Consider the following 24588-nt stretch of genomic DNA (forward strand, 5'->3'; position numbering starts at 1 on the left):
TCGGTTCTATTCAGTGTTGCACTACATGTTGAGATGCTCCGTCTCCAACTTTGTCACGAGAGGAGGAAGGGTTTGGTGAGGGATCATCTAATGGCTCGAATGTAGAAGACTATTAAAGTCATCTTCTCTTGTGTTGACCTTGACAAGGACATTCGTTGACTCGAGCAAGAGGACTATGTGGAGTTCCGTATGATGTATGAGGCATGGACTGGTATGAAACCCCAAGAGGACCTAGACTCTGACGTGGACACCACCCAGTCCAAGGGTTCTTGATTTGTTTTTCGCCCTTCTGGGCTTCTAATTTAGGAAAAAACTTATTTTTCTTCTATTTTTCCTTATCTTTTTTATAAGCACATGGATGCTTGCTTTTCCTGATTTTTCTATAGTTAATGGTGAATTACTATGTTTTATAAACTATTCTCGATTGTTGAACACTAATTGAATTGAAGGGTTTAGCTCGGATATGTTTTGGGTTTGTATAGATGTCTGGGGAAAGCAGGGGAGACAAGATGAGTTTTTTTCTTTCCCTATCCCGCTCTGGCAGGAAAATCCCTCTTTGGAGGGAATAATCTCACCCTAGCGACTCAGACAGAACCAGAAGCCAGGCGAATGATTTATGGGTTCTTTTCTATTTTTTAAATTTCACAAAGGTTCCCAACTTTACCAAATAATTTTAGGATACTTCTTTGAACTAAGAGAAACCCTTGACTACTCTAAGTATAAACACAATACACAAACAGTTTATTCCTATAATTTCGACAACACAATTTTACACATCCCCAGGATACACCCAGACATTCACACGATTATTATATAAGTTCAAGGCACGTTCATATCTGCCTTACAAATCACCTCGTAGTTTTATGTAGACCCCCTATTGAATCTAGTCATTGCCTTCTTTTCACAACGCGTTTCACGATATGCAAGGATTTAAAACTCACATAACTTCAATCAATTTGTCCAACACATTGCACATATCAAAGTTAGACACACAATTATAGTGCACTAGCCACATCGTCACAATCAAGCAATTATAATATTCACATTCACACTTAATTCGGGAAACAAGAAGCATACATTCACATACTTCAAGTCATAACTCATAGATAAGTCCAGATTCTTAATTAGTTTCTTCGTTGCATGGATGACTATTACTGATCATCCATAAGTTTACACCGCCCTAGGGCAAGATTCCAATTGGAAACTTCTGAGTTCTAATTTACCTTGCTTCTGTTTCTTCAGTTGTGATCACGACGTTCGGCTCAATTTGTTGAGATACCAATTGGAATCAACTCGTACCACAAGCGACACTCGCACGAAATGAGAGAAAAAAATTAACAACTTCCTAAAATGCTTCCTATCCTCCTGAAGATAACATGTGGAAATCAACACTCCAATCCCAAGAGTCTAGTGCATATTTTGTTCTTGTACTGGGAGACCAGTAACAAGGGCTCTAATACAAACTTTTCATGAATCAACCCACTTAGTCGTGCAGGAACCCACTCTAATATCTAAGTAGGAGAACCCTCATATCACAATAGTCAAAACATGCGGAAATTTTTTAATAAATAGAAATATACTAACAAAATTTTATAAATAAGAACTTTTAACACAATTTGGTTTATACTTGTAAAGTATTAACACCCCCAAGGATTTAGTCTAAACAGGCATAAGAGCTACTAAGAGTATAAAACCAAACATGATTATGAAAAGACATCTTCCACCATCTAGAAGGAAAAATAGAAGTCGCTGGAGATTTCTTCATTTTCACCTACTGAGACATCACTGACCCTACATCAAGACTATGTCAAAAAGACATTGCAATAGTAGTATCAAAAAAAAAAACTACACGTACTGGTAGGCATCATCGGTCAGCCTGACGTCCACCGCATAATATAAGAATTCATCTAATAAGAACATGCAACAAGACCACTCACTTATCCACCTTTACCTCTCTTGAATACCTCATAAATACACTAGAACCCTTTCTAGTAACCACCTTCCCGATCAATCTACTTACTAGGCTCTTGATCTTAGCCCAAAAACATCCTAACGCATAAAAGAGTCCAGAAATACAACTACTGGGGAAACATCTGATCATGTATGAGTCTACATAAATTGGGATGACAATCAAAAATATGTGGTTAAACAAGTAATATCCTTACAACAAACTGATGTTTTCTCAATATTGTTTAATGATGTTGATTGTATAACCACGACTCTTCATCATACATCTCTTATCACCACAATCAATTTATGTGGACTCTTAAATGATCATATAACTTGTTTTTATTTAATTGGATAAATTTCAAAAATATAATTTATTATTAATTAATTGTTGTCTTTTTTAAATCCTACTAGTTTTGGACAATATATAAGTGTCATATTCTAGTACGCCCAATATCGACAATGCTTTAACATAGACATAAATAAGAATATACCTTACTAATGTTAGACTGTAAATCTCATTGATCATACATACACTACACACATTGATATGCATCAATTGTTTAAGAGGTATATATATTTTGACGACCAGTACATACTTTCATATACATATTTCACAAGTGACATTTGATTTTTTGATATACAACCAGTACATATTTTCATATACATACAGGTACACATGCATTAAAATACACAAACTCACATTATGACCTTTTTTAAAACACTTCCTTCTTTAATTATTCTAATTCATGCATTAAATTTATTGCCTCGCAAATATTATGAATCTTCATTTGTTAATAATACACCGTCTAATAGAGAACATGCACGACTCGATAATTAACATTAATAGATGGCGTAAAAAATGCATTTCAGCTTTTCATTGATCTATATTAGATCATGACTAGTTACCATAATCGTTGATACTAAATTGAACAAAAATACTGACAGTAAGCTTGATTACAGTAGCAAAAAAAAAAGGAGTAGCTTGATTACAAAAGCAAATTCAAAATCATATTTGTTTACAATTTGTTGTTGTTAACACATGTAATTCTCTTGTGTAGGATTCTCTTACACATTGAACATTTGCTCCTTTTCTAACTCTTGAAATTCTAACCAATGCCTTTAACATGTTTTCTTTTTTTTCTTCTAAGCTTGATATCAAAAAAAGGCGGAAGAATCTTCACATTAAGCAATTCAGTTGGAACACACTATTCCGACTCGAGAGGGGCACCATTAACAGAATTCATGTATGTAAGAAGGTACACTTCAACTTTATACAAAGGCGAAGAGTACTCATGGATGCTCATACCATACTCATTGACATGCTTCGATCACAAAGTGGTCATCGCGTGAGCACAATGTATCTTGATCAAGTCATATTCCCTACATGAACATGGCATTTTCAAAGGTCCACATAGGCAGTAACACTCACACCGAAAATGGTAAATTGATTGGCGTCCTCGGTTACATTCTCCACATTCAAGGAGTTACCCTCAGTCATTTGTTTTCTTGCAATTTTTTTGGAGCCGGCACCATTTGATCACCCATTTATTTGTGGATATATGCATGTCTCTCCCTAAATAATTCTCCATACCTCTTAGCAATCAAATTAAATAAAGATGCAACTGGATGCTTTCTTTCATCTATCAACATAGCATTGACTGACTCAACTATATTCATGGTCATAACATCATATCTATTGCTAGGAAAATGTGCCCTCTCCACTTCTCAAAACAAATATCATGCTCAAGGACAAGGGCTGCAACGGGGCATTTATTATTGAATTCTAAAAAATGATTATCAAACTCCTCCAAAGAAAAAGCTTTTGGCACATTATAGTAATGATAAAGGTAATCTCCACAATTATAATTTACACAGATATTTTCACCGAAGTGACTCATACAATATATGTGGTGAGCATGATTGTAAATGTTCACAATACTGTTGGTGATACTCTTGTGTCTATCAGAGATAAAACACAAAGTGGTTTGTCAATCTCAATCTTCTTCAACTTCACAAAGAAGAATGTTCAAGAATCAAGATGGATCATTTTCTTTGTCCACGACACAAAAGGCAATCGGATAAACATGATTTTCCATATTTTGTGCAACAACCATCAACAACATGCCTTCGTATTTACCATGTAAATGAGTGTCATCAATCATAATTACCTTTCTCGTGTGGGGAAATCACTTAATGCAAGCACCGAACGCCAAGAAATAATGCATGAACTTATGACTATCTTCGTTTACCATGAGACAAAACTAGAACCAACATTAATTGTCTCAAACACGTAAGAAAAAGCTGGTAAACATTAATGTTTGTTCTCCGTTGTATGTCGAACCATTTGCTCAGCAGCCACACTTCTTATATTTTCAATAGATTGGACTACAATGAAAAAAATTACACACATCTCTTTGAATACTTTAACATTTGGACTCTTGTCATCATGATACATATATACACAAAGTGAAGTAATCACTTTGATTGAAATTTTTCTATGGCTAAATGTTGGCATGTTCCATGTCACAACTATGTTCGCTAATGTACTTATAGATACAAAATTTATGTGAACTCTCACATTTCCTCGCCTGGAACATACATACACAGTTGGCGAGATACACATTTCACCTTTAAGTATTTAGTACAACTATTCAGAATAGCAAAATCAAAGGATTTTTTTGCAGCCGCTTTGGATAATAACAATCTCAACTCATTCTTATTACTAAAAGTTTGGTTTGTTCATAAGTTAGTTTTATCGGAGATGGAATGGTTGGAATGTGATTTCAATTCCATTTGTCCCTGCATTTCTTCACAACATTCGGTTCAGGATCTTCCGCATCTATTAGCTGATTTTCCACATTAGTTGGATCATCATGTATATTCATTGAATGATCACCTAAGCTCTCATTTGAATTATCACTCAAGCTCTACTTTCAATGATCATCCAATCTTTCATTTCCAATGGAATCATTGTCACCATTAAATGAATTTGTTGGTTCAATTGGAGGCCTCGCATTGACGTTTATCCTCAATGTAGGCCTAGAGCGATCAAGACCAATATCTAACATGCACAAGCTCACATGTCTATCATTTTTTATGAATGTGGGATGTATTTTTTCTCTTCCCTTCATTTGACAGCTAATCACCAAGTCATTAGGCTCGCAATTTAACTTACCGACCTCAATTACACTTGCAATCATATCGTCATATGAACCATTAGACGCAACGTAATTGGAACTGTTGTCTTACTAATAGATTTCCAATTCAATATTTTGGGAGTCTCCTCCCATACTCCCACATAATAACCACCAGCAACAACAAGTTCAGTTACTTCCATTATCGATCGCAAAGCATATACTAGATGACAGTATCAGTAATTAACGATCGATGAAGTTTGAGACCATACAGAAACGCGACTGAATGAGATCGTGGTTCAAAATGCAACTCCTGCAATGGGGTGAAACACATTTTTAATGCTTTTGTACCACTAAAATGTATCTCTAATGAGTTATAAAGTATTTATTATGGAAGATTTTTCAAATATCTAAAATAGCGAAAAAATCATTTTGAAGTTTAGTTTTTGAAAAAGAATGAAGTAAACATGACTATGGAGGATTAAATGATGATGATTTTACCATGAAAATGGATATTTTGGCCGGAATACTCGCAAGATTCATCAGTTTTGACATCAGCAAAACAATCTCTACTCTGCTCTTCTTTCCCATTTGTTTAAATTTTTTCTTCTTTTCTTTCTAATATAAATTTTAACAAATGCAAATAGATATATATTATTCCAAACTACATGGAAAAAATGGGGATCAAAGTGGAGATATTAAAACTTAGTGAGGTCTTTTGTATGTGCCAATTAGGACACATGGATGATGTCATTAATAGTGATATACCACAAATTTTTCAAGACTTTCGTCTTAATGTTGAATTAAGTTTGGAGTGTGACTATTTTTCCAACTCTCCCAATTACCCATTAGGCGCAGTAGACAAAAACTAGGAAATATAAAACTTTATGGGACCAACAATGCATTGTTATTTATCTGGACTTGACTTCTGTAGATGGAAGCGTCAGTAATAACTTTATCACTCTTTATTAATATCTAGGGATAATACCCAATTACCCCCCTAACCTATACCCAAAATTCCTACGACACACCTTATCTTTGATAAGGTCCTATTACCCCCTCCAACTTATTTTTTAAGTAATATATTACCCCTTGCGTGCCTACGTGGCAAAAAACGTGATTTCACCCATGTAGGGCGCGTGAGTGTGGAGTGAGGACAGAGTGAGTGCAGCTTTTGGTTAACAATGGCCAATAAAAATGAGCCACGTATCAAAGCAATTTGAAAAAAAATACAAAAATGAATTTTATTGTTTCTCTCAAAAGCATCTTCTTCCTCTTTTCAAAAAATAACACCATGTTTATGGTTCTTCATTTTTGAAGAAGATCCATTATCATTCAAGCTCCTTGATTTGAATAGGTAAAGTAAAATTTAATATATTCTTTACATCTTTTTATGTCGATTATTAATTCTTATTTTTTTTTTTGACAATGTTTATAAAGTTAGGGTTATGACAAAATCCGAGTTGAATAAGTTGTGTATGGATGAGAACGATTCAATGTTTAACGCGGAAGTGCGATGCAAGCATGGAATCTTACTGCAAATGCAGACGTCTTGGTCAAATCGCAATCCCGGAACACGATTTTGGTCTTGTCCTCACTATGTGGCCACAAACTGTAATTTCTTTAGATGTAGAGACACGGAGAGAGTTGATGAAAGATCTCGTTTTATTATTCCTAAATTGGTGAATATGATTAACGAGTTAGAAAAAAATTATGAGCGTGTGAAGATGCAACTGGAACAGCTTGATAATTCCAACATTGAACAGTCAAAACTAGAGAAAATTCCTTTGGATGAAGGTGAAAGTCTTCGAAATCGTTATGAAAATCTGAACATCAATTCAAAGGAGAAGGTTGACAACGTAAAAGAAATGGGTGAATTGAAAGACAAGAAGAAGATGAAAGGGATGAAAATGAAGAAAACAAATAAAGGCTGTTGTTTTGGCAAATTCCTTTGTTGTCTGATGATTTGTTTTGTTGTTGTATTTGTTATTTTTCTAACCCAAGTTGGTAGGTATAAGGATCATATGAAATTGCCATAATTTTTGTGGTACTACAAAACCTTTATTTGCTCTATTGTAATGTAAAATTGAATTTGTTTGTGTTTGAAACTGTCTTAATTATCTATTTGTCATGTTGATATGTTTGTGTTGGAAGTTGTAAAATGAGGTAAAGCAACATGTATTAATCATACTTGAGAGCAAATTGTACAAAGTTGATTGTAAAAATGTCGAGAATTAGTCACAGCACATAGGTGCCCAGAATTTCATTGCTTAAGAGCAAATTTTCAGTACAAAATCTAAATGTGCCCAAAATTATACAAGTCACAACACATACGCAAAACAAAGTTTTCACATTGCATAAGTACCCGTAATTTCAGTACTATCACAAAAAATAGGAATATTTAGTTTTCCTTCAAACATGAAACAAAATAGTACTTATAGTGGCCACCAACAAAGTACTGATAAAACACCATTGAAATCAACATTATAGTTTCCATGGGTGTTGAGCTTGTGAAGAGGAGGAAGCATTTGGGTTTGAAAGCCTTGATTGATCTCTAATCTGCTAGAGCCTTCTAGTTGTGATTGCCTGATTTCCTTTCCACTTCAATCCGCTTGTCGGTTGAAACCAACATCCCCAGTTACAATACTTGATCTCAAAACTCTCTTTGGTCCGGCTAATATTGTGCTACTTGGCAGTCCAGGCTACAAAATTTTTAGAGAACTAAGATTATTAGAGAATAAATGTGCAAGTTATTAGAGAACAAACAATATGAATGCATCGCAATACTTACATTGAAATTTTTGAAACCATTTTTAGCTTGAAGCACACCCATACCAGTGACTCTTGGCCTTTTAAATTGAGTTGTGTTTTCAACATCCTTGCCTTTCCTGGTAGTAGCAGTTTCCTTTGGTGCAACATTTGTGTTCTGGTCTACACCATGTGTTGTACTACCTTGAGAACATGTAAACCAATTTTCAAATGGATGATTACCACGTCTTCCTGCACTTCCCAATCCCCTACCCCTTCCTCTACCACTCCTGGATCTTGATAATACTCCAACACCAGTTACACTTGCACATTCTTCATGTGTTGGTGTTCTTGAAGTTGTAGGAGGTGCAGTGGTTCTAGGAGAGGCCATTAATGCACTTGCACTTGCTCTAGCTCTTGTTGTTCTTGAAGTTGTTGGAGGTGCAATAATTGTATATGAATCCCCTGTTGCACTTGCATTTGCACTTGTGTTTTTAGGTTTGCCTCTCCCCCTTTTGGCAATAGGCTCACTCTCAATATTTGTTGATTTCTAATTAGCAAAAAAAATATTATATTAGTAAGTTGATTACACTTTAAAAGTAAGTGACAAAATAGTAATGTACCTTTGGTCTTCCCCTTCCTTTTTTTTTGAACTTGATGGTTCTTCAACATTTGAAGTAGGGGTAGCTCTCTTTTCCCCGGCAGTAGAACCAACTCCATCACTCCTTCGTAAATGACAACTTCTTTTATTGTGACCTTTAACATGGCAAAGACTACATGTCATAGTTAGTCCTGTTTTAGATAATTTACCAAACACCTTCTTTTCACCAACCTCTTTCCTTCTCAACTTTCTAGGTCTGCCTGGCATTTGTTTTATCACTGGTGGATCAACAAGAGGATTTTTTTATTCTGGCCACATTGGCATGTTATTCATAGGTTGTATGAAATGTGAGTAAGTCATCAAGTACCTCTCTTTAGAGTAGCATGGATGAATGAAATCATGTGGGTCATATTGTTTATGCAACATTGCAGCTAAGGCATGTGCACATGGTATACCCTTCAACATCCAAGATCTACAACTACACTCCCTCTTTCTCAAACATACAGTGTGTTGTTTGTATCCATCCAAAACCTCATAGCCAGTTACTCCATTGAACTCAATGTTACATGCCATTGACTTATCAATATTTTGTTCTAGTACTTTCATTGCCATTGGAGAGAAATTGCTAATCCAAGAGTTTGGAAATTCACTTAACCTAGCTAACCTATTCATGACCTTAATTCTTATCTCTTCAAGCATAGAAATAATGGTTTTATGCCTTGCAGACAAAATCCAAGCATTAAAGCTTTCACACATATTATTATCTATTGCATCAGACTTGACTTCACAATTAAAATACACCTTACACCAATATTCTTTATCATAGTAAATTAGGTCATCCACTATACCTGTACCTCCAGTACCTAATTTAGACAACTCGTGCAGATTTTCTCTGAATTCAGCTTCAAAAGTACTTCTAGCACACTTCCAGAACTGATTCTTCCTTTGCAGCCCTCTCTAATTCTTTGACCAATTTGCTAGTATATGCCTAGCACACCTTCTTTCCTCACAAGCTGGCAACAACTCCTTTATAGCTATATCCGGTCCCTACAAGTTACAACAAACATTAGATAATTAAGTTTAAAAAAGGGATAAACCAACAGATAATTTAAAACAAGTTTACCTTTTGCATGTCTGACATAATTGTGAAACTTGTTCCATCTCCTAATCTCAAGTCTTCTTTCAACAGAGAAATAAACCAACTCCAAGTGATTGTGTTCTCATTTTCAACTACAGCCCAAGCAAGTGGAAGCGTTTGATTATTGCCATCTTTAGCCACTGCAATAAGTAATTGACCCCTGCAAACCCCCTTCAAGAAACAACCATCCAGACCAATGCATTTTCTAGCTGACATAAATGCCATCTTGAGTGCAGCAAAACAAATGTAAAATGCCTCAAATACTGGCCTACCAGATTCATTAGCTTCTCCTAGCTTCACCACACAAATACTCCCAGGATTAGTCCTCAGCAACTCATCCTTATAATCAAGAATTCTCCCAAATTCCTTAACATGATCACCCATAAGTTCATTCAAAATTTTAGCTCTTGCTTTTCTAGTTGTGGTCTTACCAACATGCACATTACACTTCTTACGGATTAACTCTTGCAGCTTGAACACTCTGATATTTGGTTGTTCAATAACTTTCTTTTTAAAAACAGTAGCAATGAATCTAGAGTTGCACAAATAATTCCTTGTAGCCTTTTGACATGAATGGACTGGCATGTAAGTCTTAATAACAAAGTTATTAGTCTTCTTGTCCAAACTTGCATATAACACCCATTTACAATTTACCTTGCAACATCTCACTCTTACTCTATTTGGCTCATTCACACACTTTTCAATCTGAACCCCTCTCTGAATTGCATACTTAGTGACTGCCAATCTAAATTCTTTTACACTTTCTAAAACCATACCCAATTGCCACACAATCTTCTTAATATTGGGATCAAATCTGACTCTCTCAATGGTATTTTTTTCCTTTTTGTGTTAGGCAGTTTCAACTTCATTTTTTCACCTTCCTGTAGACAACTATCATCTGTGTCAGTTTCAAAACTACAAGCATCAGAACTTGCATAATATGGTTCATCACCCCCAACCTTCCTTCTAAAGTACATCTATTGATAGTTGTCTCATCAAACCCAAGTTCTGCTCCAGCATTACCACATGCTACTTCTTCAGTATCTGCAGGATTTTTTTCCCTTCTTTTTTTCCTCCTCAGAAAAGATCTTTTCTCAGCCCTCAGTTGAATTAACTCCTCATGAACATCACTTCCATAATGATCATCTTCAAGTATTTCACTATCTTCAGAATCATCACTCTCTTCAGTCGACTCATCAGATTCTTTTATAGAGTATTCACTATCTTCAGAATCTGATGGATCACTATTTAGAGCTGTTGGGTTTGAAGTAGAAGGAATATTTGAGGTAGTATTTATAGTTATATCTACCCCATTATAAGCATCCTCACCTACTTGATTATATCCACTATCCTCAGTGGTCCCAAATTTATTAAAAGTTGCACCAGAATCCTCACCAGGCATGTGGACATATACTTCCAAAACAGAACCACTTTGCAAACAATTACACATTGCTAAGAGAATATCATCATTGTCAATATCTCCTAAAATGCAACTATTAGGTGGCCGGACACTAAATTTACAATTTGGACTATATCCTAGTTCTTTAATATAGTCCTTAATCTCAAAGTATGATATTGTATCCACATCAATATCATAGTATTCACTCACTAACCCACCCACATATCTTGCTTTATCACCTTCATACAACAAGGCCCCACCATGATAAAACTTTAAAGTAATGAATGTAAACCCACTCATACCTATATGCATAAACATAACAATAATTAAGTAAAAGTTGCTAATAGAATATAATAATTGACTAAGAAAACACATACCCAAATAGTTATAAAAACAATTCAAGTTGAAGAAAACACATACCCAGCCCCACACATACAGAACACAATACCCCACATAAATAACACAATACACGATATATCTTTATCTTCTTACAATTAGGTATGTAACCCCACACAGACACAACACAACACCCAACATATATTTTCTTCTTAGGATAATGTTATTTAACTTTAACCCCACACCCACACAGACACAACACAATACCCAACATGAAGTTACTTTATTGTAACCCAGAATATAAGACAGCACAGGAAAACACCCAACTCGTCTTTATCTTCTTGCATGTTTCATATTATAACAACATAACTCACACAAATATAATACCACCCAACCAACCCACACTCAAAACACGTTTCATATAAATGTATGAATAACAAGTTACATACACCCATGACAACAAAGGTGACAGTATGAATATATGAATAACATCAACCCTAAAAATAAGAAATTTGATATCTAACAGAACCACAACATAAACCCTAAAATTTATATTTCACTCAAAATCGAAATCAATATTTAACATATCATAACCCCTACAAAATCTAAGCATAACCACTATAAAATCTAAGCATAACAACAAAAAACAAAATAAATGAAGAAAACACTAACCTTTGAACTCAACTCAGTCACGATTCTTGCTGAATGAAATCCACCCACGTCCCACACTGTCAAGATTGAAATCGATCCACACACTGCAACCAAAAATTAACTCCCAAAATCCAACAACGAAAATCAAATTTTGACTGGAAATCTAATTTCTTAGCTTTGAAATCACACATGCAAACACTTTCCCTCTATCTTCATCTACTTTTTTGGTAAAATGAACTTGGAAAAGAGTAAACGCCAGACTAGGGAAGTGTAAAGTCACTTTATTGAAAACTGAAAAAGTGGGTCCCGGCGCGTGTTCAACAAACAAATCAATCTTGCAGATTATTTTTGCCACGTAGGCACGCAAGGGGTAATATATTACTTAAAAAACAAGTTGGAGGGGGTAATAGGACCTAATCAAAGATAAGGTGTGTCGTAGGGATTTTGGGTATAGGCTAGGGGAGTAATTGGGTATTATCCCTAATATCTATATTTATTGCCGCTAAAACTTATTTTTGTTGTAGTGCATTATTTCTATTTCTCTGTGGATATTTTTAATAGTCTCTGAAACCAAAAAGAATGTTCAATTTTGTTATTTAAAAATATAAATTTTAAATGACCTAGGTTATTATTAATGAGATAGTGTGACAAATATTTATAACTTTTTTTAAAAAAATTATTACTTAGTTTTTTAAAAATAAATAACATTTAAACTTCATGTCTAATTAAGAATGAAAACATAAATAGAAATGAAGAAAGCATAAATAGATTATGTATAGAACCGGCTCCCCTCCATTACCCCTTCTTTCCATTTCGTCAAGTGCACCCCTAGATATACGGATCTGGCTCCCCTCTATTACCCCTTCCCTCCATTTTGTCAAGTGCATCCTAGATAAGCGACACGTGTCTTATTTAAAGTTTAATGGTCAAGATTATATTATATCAACAAATACCATAACCTAGTTAAGTCAACTAATTTAGAAAACTACTCTCTGAATTCGGTAACAATTACAATATATTCCATAAAAATTTAATATTTATAATATCATTAATTTCATATTATATTTTTATACTTAAACATTAAAATTTATGTTATTTAAGGTGAGAATCAACTAAATAATTTTATGTACTAGTAAACTTTATTCTTGAAATAATATACTTGCTGAGAAACAAAAAAAATAATAAAGAATTATCAGTACTGAAAAAAAATATAAAATAAAAGACACAAAACAAAAATAAAATATAAAAGACAAAAGATTTTTAGAATTAAACTATATCAAAGCTATTCCAAGGAGAAAATGTGGTTATGGTACGTTTGAAGGGAAAAAATATACGTTTTCTGAAAACATTTTTTTATATTCTTTTTTGTGAAATAAATGAAAACACTGTTTTAAATACAAGTGTTTTTGAAGAGTGTTATTTATCACATTAAATATAAACAGTTTATGTTCAACAATTTAATATAGACAAAAGAACAAAGAATTATCATATTGAAAAAAATATTAAATAAAAGACACGAAACAAAAACAAAAAATAAGAGACAAAAGATTTTTAGAATTAAACTATATCAAAATTATTCCAAGGGGAAAATGTGGTGATTATACGTTTTGAATGGAAAAAGTATACGTTTTCTTAGAATATTCTTTTTTGTGAAATAAATGAAAACATTGTTTTAAATATAAATATTTTTGAAGATTGTTATTTTTCACATTAAATATAAACGATTCATGTTCAATAATTTTAATATTTAAATATAAAAATATAAGATGAAATGAATTTTATTAATATATATAAAATTTTGTATGAAATATATTGTAATTTTTATCAAATTTAGAGAGTATTTTTCTGAAATTAGTTGACTTAAGTCTTAATTATGGTTATGATATTTGTTAATACAGTATAATTTTAACCTTTAAACTTTAAATAACACACATATCGCTTATCTAGGGATCCACTTGACGTAACAGAAGGAAGGAATAATAGAGGGGGCAGATCTATTATATTTACCCAGTTAAATCTTCTTAAATTAAATGAGGGTGGGTCCTCTCATTCTTCTAATATAGTATATATAATGTTGGATCAGTACCTCATCCAATATTATCTTTTCATAAAAATCTCACAAATATGACATTGCCCAATGACAACATGACTAGAGAAATATTGGCTGCACAGGCACACATATGGAACCATACATTTAGTTACATCAACTCCATGTCACTCAAATGTGCTATTCAACTTGGAATTCCAGATAATATCCACTCTCATGGCCGGGCCACGACCCTCTCTGATTTGGTGAATGCTCTCCCCATCAATAATAATGCTAAAACCTTGGATTATATCTTTCGTCTCATGCGTATTCTAATTCATGGTGGCTTCTTTAATCAAATAAAGGTTAATGATAAAGAAGAGGGTTATTTACTTACTCCAGCTTCATTTCTCCTTCTTAAAGATGAGCCTTTAAGTCAAGTCGCCTTTGTGCAAATGGAACTAGATCCAAATTTGATGGATCCATGGCACTCACTTAGCAAATGGATTAGGAGTGATCATGACGACTCTAGTACTCCATTTGCAATTGCTCATGGCAAACCCCTATTTGAATATGATGAAAGAGAACCAAATATTAACCGTCAATTTAATGAAATTATGGCTAGTGATTCCCGATTGCTTATAAGTGTGGTGATTAAAAATTGTAGAGGTGTTTTTGAAGGATTAAAATCATTTGTGGATGTTGGAGGTGGCGTAGGAATCGTGGCTAAAGTTATTGCGGATGCATTTCTTGAAATGAATTGCCTCGTCTTTGATCTTCCACATGTAATTGAAGGTTGTGAAGGGAGTAAGAACATAAGCTATGTGGGAGCTAGGAGATATGTTTAAGTTCATTCTCTATGCCGATGCAATTTTACTAAAGGTAATTTTGTAATACAAAGATTTATTTTCACTATATAAATAAAAGTACTTGTGTTAAAGTTTTTTTTGTTTGATAACTTATGATCAATAAGCAATGGGTATTACATGTTGGAGTGACGAAGAATGCATCAAAATATTGAAGAAATGCAAAGATGCAATTCCAAGCAAGGAGAAGGGTGGGAAGGTGATCATCATTGACATGGTATTGATGGATCGTAACCTAGAGAAAGGAGATGACAAGTCATATGAAACTCAACTTTTCTTTGACATGCTCATGATGGTACATGTTTTTGGGAAGGAAAGAAATCAACAAGATTGGGCAAAACTCATCTCCGGTGCTGGTTTTAGTGACTACAACATTATACCTATATTGGGATTAAGATCTATTATTGAGGTGTTCCCTTAATGTACGGAATTGGCCTAACTTCAAGCAAGCGTCTACACCACTAATAAAATAGTTTCGTGCGTTAATGGGATTAAGATCTATTATTGAGTTGTTCATTTAATGTACAAAATTGGCCTAAATTACAGCAAGTGTCCACAACTCTAATAAAGTATTTTCGTGTGTTATTGAGATTAAGATATATTATTTAGGTGTTTTCTTAATGTACGGAATTGGCCTAAATCCCAGCATGCATCCATATCACTAATAAAATACTTTTGTGTGTTATTGAGATTAAGATCTATTATTGTGGTATTCCCTTAATGTACAAAATTGACCTAAATTCTGGCAAGTATCCATGCCACTAATAAAATGGTTTCGTATTTTATTGAGATTAAGATCTATTATTGAAATGTTCCCTTATAGTATGAAATTGTCCTAAATTCTAGCAAGCGTCCACACCACTAGTAAAATACTTTCGTGTGTCATTGAGATTAAGATCTATTATTAAGGTATTCCCTTAATGTACGGAATTGGCCTAAATTTCAGCAAGCGTCCACATCAGTAATAAAATACTTTCATGTGTTATTGGGCTTAAGATCTATTATTGCAGTGTTCCCTTAATGTATGGAATTGGCTTAAATTTTAACAAGCGTCTGCACAACTTATAAAAATACTTTCCTGTGTTATTGGTATTAAGATCTATTATGGAGGTGTTCCCTTAATGTACGGAATTGGCCTAAATTCCAGTAAGCGTCCACAAATTTATAAAATACTTTCATGTGTTATTGAGATTAAGATTTATTATTGAGCTATTCCCTTAGTATACGAAATTGGCCTAAATTCTAATAAGTGGTCATGTCACCAATAAAATACTTTCACATGTTATTGAGATTAAGATCTGTTATTGAAATGTTCCCTTAATATATGAAATTGACCTAAATTTCAACAAGCGTCCACACTACTAATAAAGTACTTTTATATGTTATATAGAAAAACTGTCATTCCTCATTTCCATCATAAATTAAATGAACCTCTTTAATTGGGGTTTTATTTTCTGTTCTTCTTTCGTTGTTGAGAGTACTTCTTTGAGATAAGTAACTTATTATGATAATATTTCATATATTGTGTAGATATATTGAAAAATATCCATAATTTCACTAGAAAATACCCCTACTAGTATGTATGAACTGTACAACACATGACTAATTAAAAATAATATTTAAGGACATCAATTAAATTTGAGTTCGGAGCCTAAAGGGTATAAAATATTAACAAAAATTTTAAAACGGTATATAAAATTTTATATCAACCAAAACAGCAAAATCGCTGGAACAACAACGATTTACTACATGAAAAAAAGCAAAATCGCTGCTACTGCAACGATTTTGCAACATGTGATTTTTTTTTTAAAAAAATAAAATCGCTATCTTGGCAGCGATTTTCAAATATTTATTTTTAAAAAATGTTTTTTTAGAAAATCGCTTCCTAGGCAGCGATTCCATTTTAATTTTTTTTAAAAGAAAATCGCTGTCTAGGAAGTGATTTTCAATTTTAAAATAAATAAACTTTTTTAAAAAAAAAAAATTGGTTTGAAAGCCTTTGGCAACAATTTACAATTTTTTTTAGAAAATCGCTACCTAGGCAACGATTTTTTTTATTTAGAAAATCGCTACCTAGGCAGCGATTTGCATTTTTTTAAAAAAAAAATTGGTTTGAAAATCGCTGCCTTTGGCTGCGATTTACATTTTTTTTCAAAAAAAAAAATAAAAAAAATTGAAATCGCAACGATTTTTTTTAAAAAAAATAGCAGCGATTTCAAAAAAATAAAAATTTTAAACAAAATTGAAAATCGCTGCCTAGGTAGCGATTGAAATATTTTTTTAAAAAAAAGAAAAACTCATTTTGCAAAATCGCTGCAGTAGCAGCGATTTTGCTTTTTCCGGTGGAGTAAATCGTTGTTGTTCCAGCGATTTTGCTGTTTTGGTTAATATAAAATTTTATATACCATTTTGAAATTTTTGTTAATATTTTATGCCCTTTAGGCTCCGGACTCAATTAAATGTTACTATCTACGATTATCCTTTCTATCATTACCAAAATATTTTCTCATAAATATAACTAGCATTTGATCAAATATTTTCAAATTATTTTAGCAAATATTATTTGGGTGAAATTTCACTATATGTTTGACTATAATATTGGGGAAACATATTTTACTTTTTTAAGAAATATAATTTATACTCATAAGTATGAAAACCTATCAAAACTAATCATATGTTTTTATTAACATAGCAAGATAATCGACGCAACAAGATTCATGACTTCCGCAATGAGTCAATCAGATCTTTGTTTCAAAAAATTACAACGTACATGACATTGCAGTAATGTGATAGTTAGAGTGAGCACTACAAAACATTTTCATACATCGTGAAGTAGACAAAGCATCTGACTTTATTAATTTGAGTCGATTGTTCGTCATTTTCATTAACAACAAGATTATCGCTTTCATATTCACTGAACTTCCATCATTCCTTTGATGTTCACATAAAAAAAATTATGTAATACAACGCAAACAACTACTATAGAGGACATTTTTGTAAAAGATAAAAGATTGATGTAGAATTTGAAATTTTAAAAGCTCTCAAATAATGAGATTTGACCAAAATATTGATTTTTTCTAGTATTTCAAAATTTGAGTTATTTGACGAAAATCTTTCCGAAATAATGACAAATTATATGGACAAACACAATTTGACAATTTCTTCTCCAAATTTTACTTGGAAAATGTATGGTCAAACGGCTTCATAAAATAGTTAAGAACCTATGATAAATGAATGGTAAAAATGAAAAAAGCACCACCAATTTTCTTGTGCTACGAATAATCTATTTATGTTGGACTATGAAAAAAGTCTCAATCATTCATTTAATATTTATATAATATTTAAAATTTAAATACGTTATGGGAAAAAAGGTTGAGTAAAAAGAATTATCAAAAAAATATTATATTATATTTTAAATGAACAAAAAAAGTAAAGTAAATAATGAGGAAGTAATATGTTATAACCATTAGGTGCAGTTAGTGTTGGCAACTTAAGCCCGCTCAAATAGCTTATTAAATATAGATTGAAAGAGTGATTTAAATATGGATAATATTTGGGCTTATATCAATATTTACCCATTAAAATATGGATATTTTATTGATAAATTACGGGTCATATATGAGTATTGCAAGTTTTCTCCATATTTTCAGAAAACTGTTTGTTTCGAAGTTTTAGAAGAACGTTTTAAAACTTTCATACATGGATCCCTATTAATGTTTCAACCCTCGACCCCCCACGCCACCCTAAAAAATAAGTTTATTTTTAAAAAATATTTTAAACTTCAAAATATCATTTTTTTTTTCACCCCTACGCTTGACCCCCACCCACCCACCCACCCCTTACCAGCCCCTCACACACACACACACCAAAAAAAATTAAGTTTGTTTTTAAAAAATGTTTTCAACTTCAAAATTTAATTTTTTTCATCCCTACTATCGCCCCCACCACCATCAGACTCCCCCTCTCCCCCCCCCCCCCCTCCCCCCAAAAAAAATATTAAGTTTATTTTTAAAAAATATTTTCAACTTCAAAAGTTTATTTTTTTACCCTATCCTAGGCCCCCTGCCATCGTCCCCCTATCTGCCCCCCTCCCCAACACCGAATTTTTTTATTTTAACTTCTTTATTACTTTTATAATACAATAAAACTACATGAAGCATTTTCAATATATTTCAACTAAAAAAATGAGTAAATTTTTTTCTCCATATTGAATTCATAAGGAAAGTACTACTTAATAATGAAAGTAATTCATATATTGTCTAGATAAACTGAAAAATATCCATAATTTCACTCGAAAATACTCTTTCCTGTACATATTAAGTGTCAGCACATGATTAATTAAGAAAAGTATTAATTAGATGCTACTATATATCCACTATTGCCCTTTTGATCTTCATAATTAAATGAATTTAAGTACCAAAAATTTTCTTGTGCTATGAACAATCATTTTATTTTAGACTATGAAAAAAGTCTCAATCATTCACATAATATGACTAGATAGAGTATGAGTGTATTTTTTGTTATCTCTAATTTTAAAAATCATACATAAATCAATAACACTTGTCATAGATTATTTTTAATGGTCCTGCATGATTTTTTAAGCTTTTAATGTTTTACCCTAACAACTAACTACTTCATGATCTAATATTAAATATTAATTAATAGGGGAAATCTTGTAAAATTTTCTCTTCATTGTGGTTGTCGACTTGGTGGCTACTTAAAAAATAATTGGGAGATCTAGTTATGTTATCCTTTAACAGATTTTCTTTCAAAGTGTTTTCATTAGTTTTTGCTTTTCATCTATGGTGAATAAATTCTCCACTTTATCCCTTCCTAAAATGTTGAATTTGGTCTAATCTTTCTTCGTTCAAATTACAATAAGATTGTATGTAATAAGATTTTAATGGGTGTTCTCTTTTGAGTCAACTCTTCCTTGCAGCAGAACTACAGATTTATATTGTTTCTTGAGTAAAATGTTTCCCTCTCTGAATCTTCTCTAAGTATTGCCTTTTCTTCTTCAGTTTTAATCAAGTACCGCACAACTTTGAGGTAATTATTTATGGAAAAAGGGTCTGATATACCCCTTAACTTTGTCATTTAGAGCTGTTATATCCCTTGGTATGAAAGTGACTCATATATTCCCCTACTTGTAAACAAATGGCTCACATATATCCTTTTCCTCTAACGGAAATGAAAAAAAATAATTTTAATCAAAATTTTTATTTTTTTCTCTAAAAAATATAATATCATATGATTAAATTTAATCCTCGTCAAACATATTTTTTTGACTTTTTTTTTATTTCAATGACTAATTTATAATTATTATTTTGATAATCAAATTTATTTATGTTTCACTAATATTCTTGTAAAACTTATTGTAGATTACCAAATTTTTTCTTCGAATACGAAATTAGATTACAATACACATAAAAATAATAGTTTAAATTTTTTTTCTTTAAACTAAGGAATGAAAGAAAAAATTAAAATAAGAATAAGAAACTCAAATAATTATAATAAAAGAAGTCAAAAAATAATTTATGTATGAATTAAATTAAAATATACTTTGAACTTTGATAGAAGAATCATATATACCTCTAAATAATTTTTTAAAAAAAATTAGAAGTAAATTTAAAACTAATTTTTTAACTTCCGTTAAATAAAAATATATGTGAGCCATTTTATAACGGTAGAGTTATATGTGAGCCGTTTGTATAACGGTAAGACCATATATGAGCCACGTATATTATACCCTTTTGCCATTATTTATTATCTCTCTATTTTCCTCTTCAATTTATTTAGATTTTAATTTCTTAATTTTTCATCTGTTATGTGTTTTTCTTCTGAGCTTTAATTTGTTTTCTCCAATTTCTACATTTGCTTTAGATTTTAGTTCTATGACTGATAAAAGTTTCAACTTTGTACCTAGAGTAGTTGAATGTTGAAGTTAAATCACTGTCCAACAACAATGTTATTTTTCCATTTTCCCTACAATTTTCCGGTCAATGCTTATATGTTCCTCGTTATTTCAATCTCATTCACTATTGTGTATTCTGTGTTCATGCTATTGTTATTCTTTATTGACAAAGTATAACAAATCTTTATGCCGAAATGAGTAATTTGATTTAACATATCCTTCTTTCGAAGATGCTATGAAATGTGTATTACCTGTTTGATAAAATGTATGAATGACCTATTATATTTAGTTGTGAAATGCCTATTGCTTATTTGCTCGCATTGGCGATTACTTTTGAAATTCCTCGCTTGAAAATGTCTATTCAAGCTTATAACTTGGCTTTACTGTTATATGTTGTTGATTCTATTATTTTGCCATTAAGGAAACATATATCAATTCCTAATAGAGGAGAAAAGACAAGATTTGACAAAACAAAATTACTAAGAGTTCCAACTAACAGGACTCTTGAAAAAAAGCAGTGGCTCGAGATTCTCAATCGCTCTTTTTAGTGAAAAGAAATAGCATGGAAAGGGAGCGAGGACAAGCCGAGCTGAATTGAGAGGAGGGAGATCAGAATTTTGTTCACATGTTGCAATGTATGTTTCCAGTAGTAATGGTTTGATAGGCTTCAGGTGCAACGTGTGATTACAAAATAGTTAATTTTTAACATTAGAGCAGTTATTGGATATATATTTCTCATGTCGCTGATGTTTCTTCTTCACAAAGATAGTTGAGGATGAAATTTATTCTTCGGATATGATTTGAGAATGTTTTTGAACAAAAACTCTCTGAATATTGGGTCAACGATGATGGCATGTATGCAATACTTTCATGTTAACGAAACATAAGTTGCTATGCCAAAGTCAGCCTTGATATTTCAGAACCCAAAATAATATAGCAACATTAATTCAACTATAAGTTTTTCTAAAGAGGAGATGGTGCTAAACTTAGGTCCATTGATGGTTCTTAAAGGGTACTTGACCTAGAAAATACAACATATTTGTTTGTGTTATTTATGTTTAAGAATCGGTAGTAATATCTGTTGACACCCAATTTCAATCCTCCTCGATATAAATTAGTTCTCGACTCTTAAATTTTTGAAATAATTTAAAATAATTAATTTTATAAATTTTGCTAAAAATATAAATTTTGCATTATTTTAAATACTTTTGCCATTTTCTTATAACCACACGAAGTGAGTGCCAAATAAATTCAGAAAGATTATTCAAAAAGACATAGACTAAGAAACATGCTGAGATGGTTGCACTTGAACCATAAAATAAGTAAATTTGTTTCGACTAGAATTTTATTCAAAGCGGAGATACCAACATAAACAGGGCAAGATACGCTAGGCAGAGATAACCATAGGGAGATCAAATCACCACGAAATCAACACAAGGAAACGCCACTACGGCAAGCGACTTATATAAATGAAACCAAACTAAAATCAAAATAGAAGGAAAAAAAAAGGTAACAGAACTTAGACTAACTTGTTGTCATCCCGATTGTTGGACTGAATCTAAGCAAATAAACTTTAGGACATGATAAACTAACATGCTGCTTTTGGAGACTGAAAATAAAGACTAGACCTTGATAACGACTCTATAAAACAACCAAAAGGATAGTTTGAAACGGGTAGCGAAAATGAGACGCATGAACTCAAAAACAAGAGCAAATGTACACGCGAACTCGGAAAATTGAAGCATTAATTTTATTCTTTCAATTACTGTGAAGGAAAGAAGGACATAGTGAATACCAAGCTGTAAAATGAACCAGATGACATGCCAAAAATAAACTCAAGGAGCATACAGGGAACTTCAAGTGCAAAATAGATGCCAACAAATATTTAAATCTTAAACTCGGTGTTATACTCTGAAATGACTAAAGAATATACACATCATCACTCATTTAGTAGCAACCAACAGCCAGCAATCACACATAGAAAAAGAGATGAAATACTATTGCGAAAGATAAGATATTACCTTTCTAAGTGCAGCGACTCCAGGACAGCACGAGTTTGGAGATGGGGACAACTGTCACCACGCAAGCACAAACACAAATCCAAACTCAGTCAACAGACCAGTGATGGGTGAAAAAAAAACTCGACCCTAAGCGAGCTGACTTTCTTTCAAAATTTCTTCGACTTAAGAAAAAAAATTTCCTCTCAAATTCCCTCTTTCAAAAAAAAAAAAACCCTGTTTCAATGTAAAGCAAATTCAAAGAACAGAAAAAAAATTTCCCAAAAAAATCCCCCTTCTCTCCACAGCGAAACGAATTTTTCTTTTTTTATACGAAAAATATAATTTTGTATAAGTCTTAGATATTTTTAGACTCGCCACTTAATTTTTAAGAAAAATGTTGTTTTCAAAACACTTAACAGAAAAACCATTTTGAAAACATTTAAAAGGGTTCGGGGATTCCTATTAACGTCTTAGGAAGGTTTTGAAAAGCACCTAAGATGTCCGTTAACATACGGTTATCCAACAACCAACTACTTAGCTTAACTTGATTGAAAATTGTTTGAAAGTGATCTTAATTTTTATCTAAGCGAAAATTATAAATTTAAAATATTATTATTTTCAAGACTTGGTTCAGTTTTAAGTTAATAAAACAGTATGACCTTCGACGGGGATTTAGAGTTTTTTCTAACTTTAAGCTAACTACAAATAAACGCAAACACAAAGATGATAAGGTAAGAGGAAGAGAGAGAAATTTGAGTTCAAATCCGAGTTCTGTTCATCTTGATCTGAATTTTGGATCCACCTATTTTGGGCTTTTTGAACCATTTTTTGTTTTGGGCTCTTGGCCCACTTCACCTGTACCTGTCATAAATTAAAAATACAATAAGTAAATAATTAAGTGGGTTTAGGCCCAACAACAACAAAATACAAATTTTAAGGAAAAAAGATAAAGCCTGGGTCCTAATGACCCAATTTTTCAACTCTTCAATTGACTCCATATTCTTCAATTTGACGGCTTGTACATCAATTTTCAGGTGGGAGACTCGAAAAGAAGAGTTGAGCCTTTACGGCTCTCTTGAAATGCGAGGGAGTGAATTCGCGATGAACACCCACAGGTTTTACATGAAAAATAAAAAAATAAATAAAAATTAAAATCACGACTCAAATAATTAAGTGAACCATCAATGTACCGTAGATCAATCGAAAATCAGGGATGCCAGGTACGATGACAATTAGTAAATGAACAAACATAATTTTATCCAAATCTATCTGAGTGCTGACATGCTTATCGCGTCCCTTGAAAGTGGCAGACATATGACCCAATTTTGTGATTAAAATAATGAAGGTGCATCCATTTAAGATTTTGATCAACAGAGGCACAAGTCAATACCAAGCAACACTTCGCGCGCTAAAAAAGTTTCAAGAAAAACGAAACAGATTACACAATTCGAAAGACACCTCGCTATGCTCATCCTGAAACATATATTCTACAGCAGCTAAAGACACTAGAAACCACACCAATCTTATCAGTTCAACGAGCATAATCTCGCATTAACAAAAGCAATGTTACATTGGAAAGAGAATCATGTCAAGAGGAAATAAATCATACCAAAAAAAAAACCTAGAGATGGTAACTGGCCAGATGCTCTTTAGACAATATCTTATAACGGTCTTCTGAACTATAGAAATAACTGATGCTCCTCTGATATGTACTTCCCTAACTGTGTGCATTTGAGTTATGTGGCTTGCTCATTTTTTAATTTCTAACAGAAAATTTATCTTTGATTTTTCTGGAGTTCTAATATACATTATCGAAAGACAATGC

At 32.4% G+C, this 24588-nt stretch overlaps 1 protein-coding gene and 2 long non-coding RNA genes across 6 annotated transcripts; 2 read left to right on the forward strand and 1 right to left on the reverse strand.

Annotated features, from left to right (window-relative positions):
- Window positions 1-7301: 7301 nt before the first annotated feature.
- LOC104645010 (uncharacterized) lies at window positions 7302-23069 on the reverse strand. Of its 4 annotated transcripts, none has more exons than XM_069292507.1 (6): window positions 22785-23069; window positions 11979-12061; window positions 9557-11272; window positions 8456-9480; window positions 7876-8382; window positions 7302-7786 (listed from the first exon to the last, which is right to left on the reverse strand). In XM_069292507.1, the coding sequence occupies exons 3-4, from the start codon at window positions 10343-10345 to the stop codon at window positions 9391-9393; spliced, it is 879 nt and encodes a 292-aa protein (XP_069148608.1). In that variant the 5' UTR covers window positions 10346-11272; window positions 11979-12061; window positions 22785-23069; the 3' UTR covers window positions 7302-7786; window positions 7876-8382; window positions 8456-9390. The 4 variants fall into 4 exon arrangements, with proteins under 4 accessions (XP_069148608.1, XP_069148610.1, XP_069148607.1 ...); XM_069292509.1 differs by lacking the exon at window positions 22785-23069 and adding an exon at window positions 14381-14521 and having other exon boundaries at window positions 7319-7786; XM_069292506.1 differs by lacking the exons at window positions 11979-12061; window positions 22785-23069 and having other exon boundaries at window positions 7319-7786; window positions 9557-11963.
- Window positions 14508-15638, forward strand: LOC101248850 (uncharacterized). The gene is made up of 2 exons (XR_011213281.1): window positions 14508-14865; window positions 14957-15638. It is a non-coding gene; the product is annotated as an uncharacterized lncRNA (long non-coding RNA).
- LOC112940469 (uncharacterized) lies at window positions 19598-21544 on the forward strand. Its single transcript, XR_003244690.2, has 2 exons — window positions 19598-19898; window positions 21263-21544. It is a non-coding gene; the product is annotated as an uncharacterized lncRNA (long non-coding RNA).
- Window positions 23070-24588: the final 1519 nt, after the last annotated feature.

Source organism: Solanum lycopersicum, chromosome 12, assembly GCF_036512215.1.
Source record: "Solanum lycopersicum chromosome 12, SLM_r2.1".
Classification (NCBI taxonomy): domain Eukaryota; kingdom Viridiplantae; phylum Streptophyta; class Magnoliopsida; order Solanales; family Solanaceae; genus Solanum; species Solanum lycopersicum.